Source organism: Lichenostomus cassidix, chromosome 1Ab (genome assembly GCF_008360975.1).
Source record: "Lichenostomus cassidix isolate B80296 chromosome 1Ab, HeHo_3.0, whole genome shotgun sequence".
Classification (NCBI taxonomy): Eukaryota; Metazoa; Chordata; class Aves; order Passeriformes; family Meliphagidae; genus Lichenostomus; species Lichenostomus cassidix.
In genome coordinates, this window is record NC_139481.1 from 11,111,515 (window position 1) to 11,126,393 (window position 14,879).

General features: G+C 43.0%; 1 protein-coding gene and 1 long non-coding RNA gene across 11 annotated transcripts in view; one reads left to right on the forward strand and one right to left on the reverse strand.

Annotated features, from left to right (window-relative positions):
* LOC146442933 (uncharacterized) overlaps window positions 1-14,879 on the forward strand; it is a 30,791-nt gene that overhangs the window by 11,770 nt on the left and 4,142 nt on the right. For 3 of the 5 annotated variants that reach the window (XR_014849501.1, XR_014849503.1, XR_014849505.1), the window contains exons 3-4: window positions 13,633-14,376; window positions 14,645-14,800. This is a non-coding gene — a long non-coding RNA (uncharacterized LOC146442933). Of the gene's footprint in view, window positions 1-12,904; window positions 13,424-13,632; window positions 14,377-14,644; window positions 14,801-14,879 lie in introns of those variants that run through there. The other 2 variants (XR_014849504.1, XR_014849502.1) reach the window with 2 other exon arrangements.
* Window positions 2,752-14,879, reverse strand: part of PRR5 (proline rich 5) — an 85,323-nt gene continuing 73,195 nt past the window's right edge. For all 6 annotated transcript variants that reach the window (XM_085049768.1, XM_085049769.1, XM_085049770.1 and 3 more), the window contains 2 exons: window positions 6,618-6,756; window positions 2,752-3,894 (listed from right to left, as the gene is read on the reverse strand). In XM_085049768.1, the coding sequence (XP_084905894.1) occupies window positions 3,344-3,894; window positions 6,618-6,756 (690 nt within the window). In that variant the 3' untranslated portion in view covers window positions 2,752-3,343. The remainder of the gene's footprint in view (window positions 3,895-6,617; window positions 6,757-14,879) is intronic.

The following is a 14,879-nucleotide window of genomic DNA, read 5'->3' on the forward strand; positions in this document are numbered from 1 at the left end:
ATTTTATTTAATTAAAAGAGAGCCCTGGAAGTGCAGCTCAAACCCTGACAGTCAAAATGCATTTATTCCTTATTTACTCGTTACTCCAGAAGTAGAGCTGCAGCACAGCAGACAAAGCACTTCTGTGAGCACCACATTTGTTACCTGTCACCAATTTAATTCAGCAAGCTCTAAACCACAAGTCAGCCTGTTCCATTACAGCATCATCAGGGCAACTTACATTAACTGAAGCCAACTGAGAGACTCTTCATCCTGAAGAGCACAAATATAAGCCTTTTTTTAAACTTTCTTTAAATTTTTAACTTTTTTTTAAACTTTAGCTCAGCTGAACTCACAGGTCATCCTAACAAGAAGTAATGAATCCCAGTAGGTGTGAGTGAACCCAACCTCTTTAAATACTCATTTAACCCTACCACAGCTGGCAATTACAGTTTTGGACGCGAGGCTGGGTTGGATTTCCCTTTTCTGTCCTTCTCCAGGGTAGTCCTAGTGAAGTGGCCTTGGACTCTTATCTTCTGAAGAGCCTAAGTGCTGCTAATGAAAACCTCTAGATCTTTCTCATGCTGCTGCTAGAGCTGTGACTCTGAAGACCTCACTCTCAGGGCTGGAAATGTAAAAGTTCTATGTGCTGGGCCGCAATGCCCCAGGACAGCCAGTTCCCCTCACAGTGCATGTGAGAAGGTGAACACAAGCCAGGCTACCTGTCTTGGACAAGTGGAAACACTGAAGACAAGGCTATTTCCTAAATCCTGCTTCTTCTTGAGGCTTTCTGAGGTGGCTGTTAGAACTCCTCTTATGCAGTCAGTCTCGAACCCAGTCTCTAAATAACCTTCTAACACAAAAGAGGAGGATGTTCATTTACTATCTCTTATGTGTGCAGGGTGGGAGAAGTTAGTTCATTACCAGCATACCAGAAAATTCAAGGTCTTCAAGCAGAGCAGAAGGCACTAACCATGCAAAAACTCCAGTGGGAAGGGTCCTAGCAGTCCTCTAATTTCCTCCATTGAAACTGTGCTTAAACATTCCCCAATAATTAAGTATGCTTATGACTCTTAAAACATTTAAAATTCCTTGAGGGAAGAAGGTGTGCAGAGGCCTTGATCCACAGTATTTTTTATGTTTGGGGTTACATTTTTTATGTAGGGGTTTGAATCTTATCTTCTCCTCCACTGCACCGTGTCCTCAGAACAAGACTGGATACTCTTTTTCTCCAAATAAAATGATAATACAGGAAACAGAACAGTGTTTGTCAGAAAGACTGAGGGTGGAGACTGAGGGTGCCAGCATGGTAGCTTGTACCACTTAAGGAGAGTTTTGGAAATCATCACTCCTGTCATATACTGGATCCAATTTCAGCAAGTTTCACTCTCCCCTGTGGTTTCCTCAGGGCCAAATAAAGCAAGTGTTTCTTGAGATGGAGGACTCATCATGCCCTCCAGATAAACCTCAGACTGAGCAAGTTGCCAACATACTCTTGAATGTACTGTGGAGCACCAGTGGGATTGCACAGGCATTGCCATGGCCAGGAAGAGACCAAATGGATGAACTGATAACCTGCAACTTAAACCTGGCTGCAATTCTGGAGCCTGGTAGCTTCCTAAGCCACTTCATTTACTGGACCACAAAGATCCCACCAGGCACTGGAGTTGCTCTCACTGAAGGTATACTGTGCCACACCTGAATTTCAGGCAGTTGATATTTAGTCCCTCCTCACTGATTCTGCCCCACATCGTGTGTACCCTCACTCAGGTGGGCGACTTTTGGGTGTAGAAGCAATTATTTATCTCTGCCCAAGAGAAACTTCTAAGTGTGATCTAACTAAGTGCCTACCTGTAGAGCAGGCTGCACAGCCTGAACTTGCCAAACATGGAGAAGCAAAACAGGCACCAAAGCCCTGCATCATTTCTGGGCCTCCCTTCCCAGATGGCTTCTGAGCTTCTCACACCTCTGAATTACAGGGAGCCTGCACATCTCTCCAGCAGCTGAAATCTCCAGCAGGGAAACAGGGTGGTAGCAAAAGACTGAGGTAACACATAGTGAGACCAAAGGAAATTGAGTGTTAGAAGCCCAGCTTTGAGTCTAGAAACTCAGTCAAAGCCTGGGGAAGAGTCTGGCAAATGCTGGGATCAGAAGTGCAAGTGCAGAGCAAAGCTGGAGAGTCCCTGAGAAAAGCACCACGCACTCTCCAGACCAAACCAAACACCAGTGTCTGGTGAGCAGCTCAGGAGGTATCAACTGACTCCTTCCACCAAAGCACAGACACAGAATGGAGTGGCCTTCACTGCAAAACCCCCTGATCCAAACTATATTATGCAGCAGGATTTCTACTTCACCTTATATCACATGCATCAGTCTTCTGCAAAACTGCCAGCAGCTCTTCCACCACCATGTTACTGTGAAGGAGAATCAAAGAGCTGGGAGTGCTCAGGATGAGAAGAGCAGCAAGGTTCACACTGCCAAATACATAAATGACAGAAAATGCATTATGGTATTTCTTTAGGAATATAAATATATAATGACGATTTCCCCTGAGAGGCCATATTTTCATTTATTTAGGAAACAAGTAAGTTGAATTATGATGGAATCTCTCCATACAACAGATTCTTAAGGAGTTGACAGTGCAGATTTCTCAGAAGTGCCACACTCAGAGCCAATTAACACAAATTAAAAGCTGATTTCAAGACAACTTCACAGACACAAGGTATTGGATGAGGAAACAGTGAAACAGAACATGAGACACCAGGCATCGTGTGACATCAGGAAGCACATTTCTGTTTATTTCCCTTTCTTCAAGAACTCACTCTTAGGCAAAGGACTGCATACAGGATTTACAAGAAAAAGATTAAAAGAGACTCCTTTACTATTGTATTCTGTGGCATGAAAGGCCACGGCCTCTCATATTTGTTTGTTTGTTTGCTTTTTAAAGGATATGTTTCTCCTCTGGCTGAGGTGTTACAGTTCAGAGAACAATCTATCATCTGCAGGACATCTCTTTAGAAAATTACAAGTGAGCATAGCTATTTGCTGGGATGTTTTACGGAACAAACACTGCCAGCTGCACTAATAGCGTTTTACCGGACACTTGTCAGCTTGTGAACCCCTAAGTTTATAAAGAAACAGGAAATCCATCTGCAGGGTGACAGGGGTGGGGAAAGGTGGTTGGAGTTGCTTCACCCTCAGCAGATTCCCATCTGGTGTAAACTTGCGTTTGTTCCGTACAGCTGTAATGACCTGGCAGAGGTTCTGCCTAGGCACAGACAGCTTGCCCAGGCACAGTCTGACTCACTGCCTAAGTAACTTTCATATATTATATTAAAACCCAAAGTTTGTCTCCTTATATCCTTCACATGATGCTCTGTCTGTTCACATCCACATTGTATGCTGATGAATTGGAACAGCCTCGGCCAAAATCAATGAAAATGCCTTCAGAATCAGAGTCAATCGACTCCAAAATCTGATCCACTATGTTCTCAGGGCTGGAAGAGGGAATGGGAATCAAGGAAGTGTCTCTGGCCAGCTCAAAAGACCTGTGTGGGTCACCCACTGAGTGGAAGAGTCCCTTCTGTTGCTCAGCTGTGCTGAGTTTGCTGGAGCACTGCACCGACCCAGTGTTGGGCCTCTCCTGGTCTCCTGGCAGTGAGCTTTTTGTGGTTGTCATGGAGCTCTTGGAACCATTGTCCATGACAGTGGTGAGGTTGGAGTACCCCTGGAGTTCCAGGCAGGAGGTCATTTCTGAGACGGAGTGCCTTCGGATGCTGGTTCCGTTGGCAGCCATGCCCTCAGTTTCATACTCAGCCACTGGCGTCAGCAGAGGGTTGTTGTAGCTCTTAGATCGCACTACGGGGTTCTTGGCAAGGATGTCACCCGACTTGGAACGCCTGAAGAACCGCTTCTCTGTAAACAAAGATCCAGAGTAATATCTGCAAAGTCTCCTATTACAGTACTAATAAATATGAGTGTTCAAAAGAAATGTGAAGTCCTGAATATTCATAAGCTTTTCTTGAATGAAACTTTTATAGAAGAATATATTTTGCTGGTTTTGTAGATTCACAGGCTTCAGATTTCCTAGATTTCTTTAGCATACTGAAGACTCCAAATCTATCTTTACAAATAATAGCTGAGATTCTCTTATATTCACACATCTTCAGCAGCTGGAGTGAAACAGTAAATACTGTGGAAGAGGTGATATACAATTGTAAATACTCCCTTTAGACAAGAACAGAAAGTGCAATTCTGTTCTTTTTCAGGCTATAAGAGTAATTACTCATTTCTAGTAGTTGAAATTTAACCTTTCCACCCATCCTGGGAAAATGAAATCTCTTCAAATTTGGGGGATGAAGTTTAAGACGGGTAGTTTTCCTACTAATTCTGGAAAAGCTTTCAAAGCACAGTTCAGAGACTACACTGGGGAGAGCACCAAAAGCATTTGAAAATGTTAACTAGAGAGCAGTGCCCACAGAAATCTTTTTGGAGGAGCAAACCTGCATTCAATCCAGCAGTTATTGCCTGAATGCTGTTAAGCAAGTGGGATTTTCCCAAAAAATAAGCAGCAGATGGCAGCAAGTGAGCATGGAGCTCCCTCTCTGGCTGTGGTTTAGGACTGGAGTGTCCTGGCAGTATGAACAAAATGACCATCACAAGCAAAATGACCACCATGCAAAGGTCTCACTGCAGGTCTCAGACTCACTTGTGCTATAAGAAGAAAAAGTGGTGTGACTAATAGGTCTCACTTTTGAAGCTTTCTTCCAGCTACTCTCACTTTGCCATCCCATGAAAGGGGCACAGCCAGAGCAGGGGATGAAATTACCCTCTGGAAGTCAACCACAGCCACCGCAAATAAACTGTCTGCTTTAAATGACGATACTGGTATATGTTCCCTGTGAACTCTGCAATTTCTTTTACATATGCCAGTCTCTTGAAATTATGCTATTGTGTAATTACATGCTTACCTGGACACAAATTTCAATTATATGCCATACTATGAAAAAAGCTAGTTTCTGTATTTAAGATTGTATTTTGCAGTTGTGTCTGCCTCAGCAGTGAAATCATCTGATCCAAGTTCATTGCTAGACTTTTTCTTTGTTATGAGTTTGAGCTGGGGAACAGAAAAGGTGCTGGGGCTATGAACTCTGGTTTTTGGTCACAGCATGCCACATGCTAGCAAAACAGCTGAAGAGAATTAGATGCATTAGTTTAAAAGAAGCAGCCACTTACACACTCAGCTCCCTTGGATCCAGGTTCAGTGATTACAGTAAGACCCATTTCGGTGGTATTGCTACATCTACACCCACACCATAGCAAGAGGAAGTGCCCAGTCCAGCAGAAACTTCCTATCTTTCTGCAGTCATGTAATAAGACGTTTATTTAATAACAATTCATTTCACTGGTGTTTTATTCTCTTTGGGCGCATTTTTTCTGTCCTGACATGCAAAAGCCTGTATTTAGAAAATACCAATTTGGGGCTCCATTTAAGTTCTTGTGGCCTTTTAATGGCAAGCAATGAATACAGTATTACTACTGAACCATTTTCCATAAATAACTGGCCTCTATTTATTCACGTAAAACTCATTTCTTAAACACCTGCTGCAACACAACCATTTTGCCATTCAGCTTCGAGGAAAATCAACTACTTTATTGACCATTTCTGACAAGCTAACAGTTTGAATTGACTGCAGAGAAAATGCAGAGTTTAACTTATTTTCCCCTCTGTCTGCTCTATTCAAGCAGGCCATCACAGTATTTACACTAAAACACTCAGGTACTACCACATTTCCTTTTACATTTATGCTGGTAGTATCCCCCTTTTATTTTCAACAGATTGAATTGCTATGCAGGATATTCCACCTTCATCCTGGCTAAATCTTGCCATCATAGAAGTCACCGAAGGCTTCTGAGCTTCAAGAATCAGAAAATAAGCTGAAGGGGACTCAAGCTGCCACCAGGCAACCCCACATTTCCCCCTTGCACCTTACAGATGCTGATGTACGTGACGTATACAAAGTGCCTCAGCAGTGAAGATTCAACAATCTCTGGAGGCAATCCATGTGAAATTAGAGATTTTTCCTTCCATGTAATATGAATCCCCCCTGCTATGTGAGGTTCAGTCTGTATTTCATTGGGATGGAGAGCAGCCTATTACCTTCTACTCTGCAGAAAGCTTTTACGTGCTTAAAGACTTCTGTGTTAGTATTCTCTATGATAAATTCCTACTATCTTCCCTAATTTTAACACTCTTGAATGATTATTGTGTACTAATGAAAATGAACTACTGAGCACTTTAGAAGTGGCTTCTTACTTCTTCCTCTCACTGTCTATAAAATACCCTGTGTTAAAGCTCTCTCGTTAAAAGGTAGAACAGAAATGCTAAACACACTCTAGATTCATTTTACTGATTTTTATTACTGAGCACTCTTATGATGATCTGTTTTCAGTTTCACTGTGACTCTAAACCTTGCAAAGTGCATGGTCTTAGGGAAAGGAGTATGTACTCCTAATATACTTCTAATGTACTCATGTGAACACTGGCAGTCACCTCTTGTTTGGGCCTTGGCCCTGCATGAAGCAAGGTTTTGGGAAGTCTTCTGTGCTGTGCCAAATGGAGTCTGTGCTGTTCTTACCCAAGATACAGGCAGAATGCGTGAAGGGTCCATCACTGGAATACAGACCATACGTGCCCAAGTAAGGAGAAACAACTTTCTGGATCAGGGATTCCAGTTTCAAATAATCTTCAGTCACACCTTTTGATTCGTGAACCCCCTGAAAGAGAGGAAATACCCAAGATGAGCACTGCCCCCTCCAACCACAAGCTCTCCTGGCTCACCAGGGCAACCAGAGAAGAACAAGCATTTTCACTGACTGAAAGCAAAAGTGTGATCCTGGTTTACTAGTACAGCTGATTTCTGTTCTGTAAAGCCAAGAGATGTGAGTCATACCAGAGATACTTCCAGGACATTTAAATCCAGGAAGGTACATCCTACTTAGTGCACAGTACTCAGGGAAGGTTAGAGGATGTGATCTGTGAAGAGGAATTAAAAACATCCCTGGATGTTTTGCTATTGCAATCTTAAAGTGACTTCCTGAAGGATAGCATCTGGTACCACAGGGTGTCACTGCCATCTCAGCAATACCGACTGTTAAGAAAAAGGTGAAACTGAGACCCTCAGAAATATTTCTTCCAGGACATTTTCAACAACCAATATTTACAGTAAAGAAGTTTGTTCTCCTTCCTCATCCCTTCCCTGGCACTTATTTTCCAGGCAAAAGTCATATTATAATTAGCATGGTAAGAGTCACCCACAAGCAAAATGTTTAGCCTTTAGCTGTCAACTCTGCACTTCCAACCACAAGCAGGCTTGTTAGGCTGCAGAGGTGACAGAAAAACCTGCAGAGCTGCATTCTCCCTTCAGCTTACAGCTGCGGAGTGCATGCTCCTGCATTGTCTGAGCAGAGCCCTGTACACTCATGTGTAGGATGCCTCTTGCAACATGGAGCAAATTCACATTTGCCATGTGCTTGACACAACATATCACAGAATTCAGATCCTAAATGCCATACTCAGCAAGAACTCTGCTTGAATTTAGTAGATTTCATGATGTGTCCCTGTGTTATTGTAAAAAGAAACACGTTGAGATTAAAACCTCCAGAGAGCAATATAAAGATCAGATAAGTAAAACCTGCAACACTTCCTTCAGCAAGTCAAAGGATCCTGATGTTCAGGATGTGTTCACAGCTCAGTATGACTCACCAACCAGAGTCTAGGGTGACTCTCAAATGTGTTTCTGAATGGGTGACTCCACCCCTCGGCTTTGCTGCCTCAATGTTGCCTCATCACTTGATAAAAGTTTATGAATGAAAAATGAATAATAGCCTACAGAGAATTCAAATTTGGACAGAATTTGAATTTGGACAGAATTTGAATTCCAGTTCTGCAGTTTTTAAATAATGAATAATAATCTTTGGTGATGTGCTATGTCCTGGAAAACTTGGGACAGCCACAAATACAAATTTGAACACAAAGGCATAATCCTGTAGTTCCGAAAGCTTGCAAACACCAAAGGAACAGCCCACAGCCATACAGCCAGGCAAAAACAACATCAGAATAATTCAGAAGACTTAATGTAGGTGCACATATTATTTCACTAAGTCATTACTGGCCAAATGAGATCTGCCCCAGGGTTTCCAGCTGGGATTTAGTCAAGCTCTCAGAAAGGCAACATGCCTGCTACCTTACTACATAGTCACAATCACATCAAGATCCCATTAAGAAAAGGCCAGTGCTTAGGACATCCCGCTCTGGGCTCCCACACCAAATACCTCTAGAGCTGGTCTCCTAAATATGACATTTATGAGGGGCAGAAGCCAGTGATATTTAGCATTGCTTATGCCCAGACTTTGCTGTAAGGTTTTTTTTACTTTTCTACCATTTTAATATTTTTTATACTTGTGACAGACAGTAGCTAAATATCAGCTGTGGAGAAAGAAACCCAGCAGCTCACTAGTGCCACGCTGCCCACAAAACAACTCCTACCACCAGCAGAACTGTCTGAGTAACAGAAGTGTCCTTGCCTAGCAGCACCTTAACACTGTCTGATTTCCTATCAGCCTTCATGTTTGAAGAGTTATTTTGGTTGTGAATTATATATTCTGCTCTACACTCCTCCTTCCCTGATGAACTCCTCAAAAGCCAGAGCTATATTCTGCTTGGACTGCTGCCCTGACAGGGATAAAATGAGGCTTCCAGCAGCTCTTTTGGGCTGGGATAGACTGCTGTGGTAAGCTGAGAGGATGAAGACTCAATCCCCAAGCTCCAGCTGCTGGGACACCCCTCCATCATGGGGCCAGGGACCTGTGCAGTACACAGACTCGCCTTGTCCCCACCACTGTTGTCCTGCAGCTGCTGCACCTGGAGAGCCCACTGGCTCTCTGGTAATGAGAAACACTCTCTTCTTTCAAAATCCCAACTCCCTAACCACCTGCATCAGCTTCTTCAGTCCTGTCCTCAACCTTCACTCCTGCTCTCTCAGAGCGGTGCTAATCTCTACTTCTTTTTCATTTCAGCATCTTTTAGTTGCCAGGTTTGCAGTGAAGAGGCCACCAAACTCTATTTTTACAGTGTAAAATCACTCAGCATTGACACAGCCCGCTATTTGTTTTAATCCTCAGCTCTGCATTCCAAGGAATTCTAAAAACATACTGACAACTCATAAAATATGTGATGTTCACTGGATCTGTGCTGACTCCTGCTCTGTGCCTTGGCATAAACATGCTGTATCACCTGTGATATCCTTCCTGCATTGGCCATTGTTCCAGGCTTTCCTGTGGATGCCCAGTGCAGCAATCCACTTAAATCCACTTGCTGTGGGGTTTCTGTCAGAGCAGGAGTATAACAGAGTGCAGATCCTGTCCTGAATCTGCAAAACAGTAGTTTTCCTGCATTCCTTTCTGCTGTGCTACTCAATGACAAGCAACCTCTGGACCTCTATTTTGCCAAACACAAGTTTATCCCAAAGCTCAGCAAGGACAATTTCAGCTTTCTAAACCTAAACTTTTCATTTTATCTGATTGACACTGTCACTTATTTATGAATCACCCCAGCCCACATAGCCCAGAGAAGGCTCAGAGCAAGCTTCAGGAGGTGGCAGAAGCTTGTTTTGATTTAGATGCCAGGCCCAAGGGTGCTTTAAACTCATATCTCCCCATCAGAGGTTTCTACTCCATCTCCTGTGTAACATGTGCAATGACTTGTTTGTGTAACACCAAACTCAGCAGAAAGGCACTTCTAGATGAAGTTTAGGAATGAAGGAAAGCATAGTTATTTTAAATGTTTCAAATATCTGTATGTAAAGATAGATAAATAGGTAAGTATGTACAGACATCTGTACACCTACCTACATCAGCATCTATATGAAGTCCTTTTTAGACCCTTTCTGAAATTTTTAAGTGATTTGTGCTTATAAAGGCAAAATGAGTTTTAGAGTTAAACCAATTTGGGTGGTTATTTGTGTCACAACAGTTTCTGAAAAAATGATTACAGGACTTAAAAGTCACCAATAAAATAATAATAATAACAATAACAATAATAAAGTATTTTCCTGTTATTTTGGCAGCTTATGCTCTTTCTTGTACTTCCTGCTCAATGCCTTACTACTTTGGTATGTCACCATAAAGCAGTAAAGACAAAGTCATAAGGCTGGCTGCTTAGCTAACAAGGAGCTCTCTCACAGTTTGGAAAAAAAAAAGGAAACTTGGAGCATAATCAATAAAACAGAGATTCTACCCTTATCTTTAATGCAGTATTTGCTCTGCAGACCTGCAAAAACTTACTTTAAAAGATAACTGTGACCTTTTGTGAACTCAATTTCATTTTAGCAGGAGAATTTCATGCTTCTCTGTGAGTGTGAGATGTATCTATTAAATTCCTTTCAAAGGCCTTGCCTGACCTATTTATTTCTCCATTGAGGGCCAAAATAGCTGAATATCAAGTATCTGCAAGAACCTTAGTACTTTCAGAAGAGTGGAACTACTGGATCAAATCTTCATGTTGGTCACACTGTTTCAAAATGCAAGAAGAGTCACCTCATTATGTTTCCATTTGGAAAGGATCATAATGTGATATTATGACAAGAGTCCACCCTACTCTAAAGGCATGGATAAAGGGGATTTGAGTCCTGAAAACATAAATACTGTTGCAAATGGAAAATATCTATCAAGAACAGAGACATGTACTACCGCACGAAATACAGCACCAAGTCCCAAACTTCATTAACCTTAATTAAATGGTTTATGAAACCAGAAGTTTTATATAGTAGTTCCAATGCATTAAAAGGGGCCCTATGCATTACTGGTATTGATATGTAAACATGCAAGCACTCACAGAAGGGCCACATCCTTAAAGACTACAGGTTATTGATGTATCTACTTTATGAAGACACTGCCCCATCTCCTGAACTGCAGCACCAGCCAAATGCATGAGCCTCACTGCTACACTCAAGTGTGGCACTGGAATAAAACTTTTCTCGTGTTTGGGAACAAAACCTCCTAAGTCAAGCCCACAAGTCATTCCAGCAAGAATGGGTGCACCAAACTGCTCAGAGTTCCATCCCTGTTAATTCTGTAAATTAACCAGGAACTCCTACTGAGCTTTTAAAGGGCACAAGGGCTTCTTGTGAAAGCACAAAGGAAAGAATAAATGAGTAAACAGATATGTTCGGAAGAATAGCTGAGGGATTTGTACCTAACCACATAAGGCCACAACCTCCTTTTTAAATATGTACAGTCATAGAATCAGAGAATGGTTTGGGTTGGAAGGGACCTTAAAGATCACCCACTTCTACCCCCTGCCTGGCCTTGGACACTTCCAGGGATCCAGGGGCAGCCTCAGCTTCCCTGGGCACTCTGTGCCAGGACCTCACCACCCTCATGGGGAAGAATTTCTTCTGTATATAGGATTTCTTTTAGCTTTAAAGTCCTAAAGTGGAGGCCACCCCAGGCAGGCATTTAAGGATGTGAAGAGTCTTTCTCAGAGATAACCTTGAAACATGTTCAAAGTATATTACTTTAACCTTTCATATGCTGTTCACCAAACATGGAGTGCTTTGAAGAGTTTTTGAATGAACATAAGTTTTAACAAAAAATAGTGCTAAGCCATTATGAACATTGTATCTGCCATTATGAACATTGTATCTAGGCACAGGCTACCTAACTTGTAAAGCTGCCAGAAAAATAAATTCTGTTTTGGTAACATTTGCCACAATTGTTCTTTAAATACATAAATTTTAAAAAATCATCAGATGTCCTTGCTTAATTTTACCACAGCAACAAAATAACCACAATCACAAGTCTGTACTTCTATATCCTATTACATAAATTTTTTCCACCCTATTCTTCCCTCAAAGGAGTGAATATGCAGGCAAGTCATCCTGCCATCACTCTAACTTGGTGGAGATGCAAACCTGACTGCAGCCTGTGCCTCTCTGCATCTAGGTGCTCATTGCTGCACAATCCCCCAGGCTCTTTATTTACCATTATAACAGAAATACTTTTTTTGCTTTAAAAAAGATACCTAACATTTCACTTGATAGTATCAGCCCTTCCAAGTGATTGCAAACCAGACTGCCCAAGCCCAGCCCACTGGGGAGGTGCTCTGACTGTGAGTTGAAAAGGAATCCAGAAATTATTCACCTGCTTCACACTGCTTCTCACGTGGTCTTGGCTACTTCCTTTGCCCAGGCTCTGGTAAGAAACCCAGACATGAAGCAATCCCCAAAGACAATGACAGCCATGAAAAACTCTTGAGACTGCTGATTTCAGTACTTATTATTAGACAGCCTGATTAAATTAGGATGCAGAGTTTTAGGCTTTCCATGGTCTTGTGAGCAGAAGTAAGATGTGTCAGGGAATTAAGACCTGTCTCGTGGAAACCTGGCACATGGCAGAATGGGAGTTGGATTTGTGCCTCCTTTGCTGCTTATGCCTCTCACTTCTTACCCCAAAAACTGGATGTGAAGCTGCAGATCTCATTTTCACCTATATAAGGGAGCAAAGAGGAGCCAAAACCTCACTGTTCTGGTAGCAAATCCCCACCATTAATGGCCTGCACAGGCAGACAAATAATGAAATACAACTGTATTGGGTTTCCACAGCCAAGCTTTAGTAGCAGGGTGCGTGGTACAGGAGTGGCCTCTGCAAGAAGCTGCTGGAAGCTTCCTCCATGTCTGGCAGAGCCAATCCTTGGCAGCTCCAAAGACAGATGTGCTGCAGGGCAAGGCTGGGACAATTAGGAATGGTGGTAATGCCTCTGTGATAACAAATTTCAGAAAAAAGGAAAAAAAACTTTTTTGCACAGTTGTAATTGCAGCCAGAGAAGAGCAGAGTGAAAATATGTGAGAGGAACAACTCTGCAGACACCAAGGGCAGTGAAGAAGGAGGGCAGGAGGTGTTCCAGGCACTGGAGCTGGGATTCCTCTGCAGCCCATGGTGCAGCCCATGGTGAGGCAGCTGTGCCCCTGCAGCCCATGGAGATCCATGGGGTGCAGAGATCCACCTGCAGCATGTTGAGGAGACCCAGAGCAGAGCAGGAGGATGCCTGAGAGGAGGCTGTGAGCCCTGGGAGGTCTGTGGAGAGAGGAGCCCAGGCTGGAGCAGCCTGTCCTTGAAGGGCTGCAGCCCATGGCAGAGTGAGCCACGCTGCAGCAGCTCGAGGGGCACTGCTGCCTGGGGGATGGACTCACGGTGCAGCAGCTCACAGCATCTCTTGCTCGTGAGATGGACTCACATTGGAGAAGTTCATGGAGAATGTCTCCCTCAGAAAGGACCCCATGGTGCAGCAGGGAATGACTCCTTTCCCTGAGCAGCAGGAGAAACAGTGTGTGATGAACTGACCATAACCCCCACTCCCTGTCTCCTTGCACCACTGGAGTAGGAGGTACAGCTGGGACAGAGGGGAGTGGGGGGAAGGTGTCTTTAAGGCTTTATTTTACTTCTCTTTATCCTGCTCTGATCTTTTCAGCCATAAACTCAATTAATATCTCTAAGTAGACTCTGTTTTGCCCGTTATGGTATTTGATGAGTGATCTCTCCTGGTCACTATCTCAAGTCATAAATCCTTTTTTATATTTTCTGTCCCCTGTCCAGCTGTGGAGGTGAGTACTAAGAGAGACTTTGGTGAGTGCCTGGAATCCAATCCACTACATTGGAGCCTGCTCCTGGACCACCAAGCAGCTTCTGCCCCACTGCTCTGGGAATTACAGCCCATTCACAAGTGCTTGCTAACACAGCACTATGTAGAACAAAGATGAAATTTTCTTCTTAACTATTTCTGGTGTTCCCCAGCAGAAGAATGGTATATTCACCACCCCATCCAACTACCTTGAAATCTTGGTAATTGGCGGGTTACACTAATGGAAAAATGATTTACCCTAGAAGTCCTGCAATGCACCAAACCAAAGAACTAGGCACGGAACTCCCAACAGCTGGAGACAAAAGAGCTACAGCTAAAGCTATCACATCCTCTGGCCATCAGGCACACCTCAAAGAGATGTCTCATATACGGTAAGGGACCAGAAACAAGCCTGGCTGCTGGCTGTTCTTGCTATCCAGCTGCTTTTCACTGATGTTTGACTTATGCAATTCCACTCTGGGGCCTTAGCTGGATCTCAATCTGGCCCATCACTCCCTCATGTCTGATTCCCTCCATTTTAACCCTTTGCTTTATCCCTTTGACATCTGCTGTTTCATAATATCCCAAGCTCCTCTTTCAGCCCATAGGCAAGCCCCCTGTCATCTGCTGAGCTCCTCTGCTACATGAGCCTCTGTGCATTCACCCTTACCAGAGGCTGCTTCAGTTCTGGCTGGACAACTGCACACACATTGCCTCAGGTAACTCCTCACTCATTTGTGTCTGAAAATCATCATAAACAACTAATTAACACCAAACTGCTTTTAAATGACCAGCACTAACTCAGAGTTTTGCTGAGTATTTATAAAAGGTGACAGGTTCTGTGTTTTCTACTTCTGACTAATAGCACTCACCACTTGTAACACCTAGAAATGGTGGTATTGCTCAGTTGCTTTTCACTTCCCTCTTTAGCACAGACTATTAGAAGACCATAAATTACACACTGAAAAGTGTCTCCCATGTCTAAAGGTACCCTAAAAACTGGATGCAATGGAGGAACTACTTCATGCCCATCTGAAACTTGTGGATTTGCTGAATCAATGACTGGGCCTTTAATCAATTGATTAAAGGCTGGAGCACTCACCTTGAGCTTTAACACTTCAGCTGATCAGCATGTATACATGAGTAAGTATTGGTGCAAAGGACTGTCTTCTGCTTCAACTGACAAACTGCTGGATAGCTTTTAAATGAAAAATAAAAAACA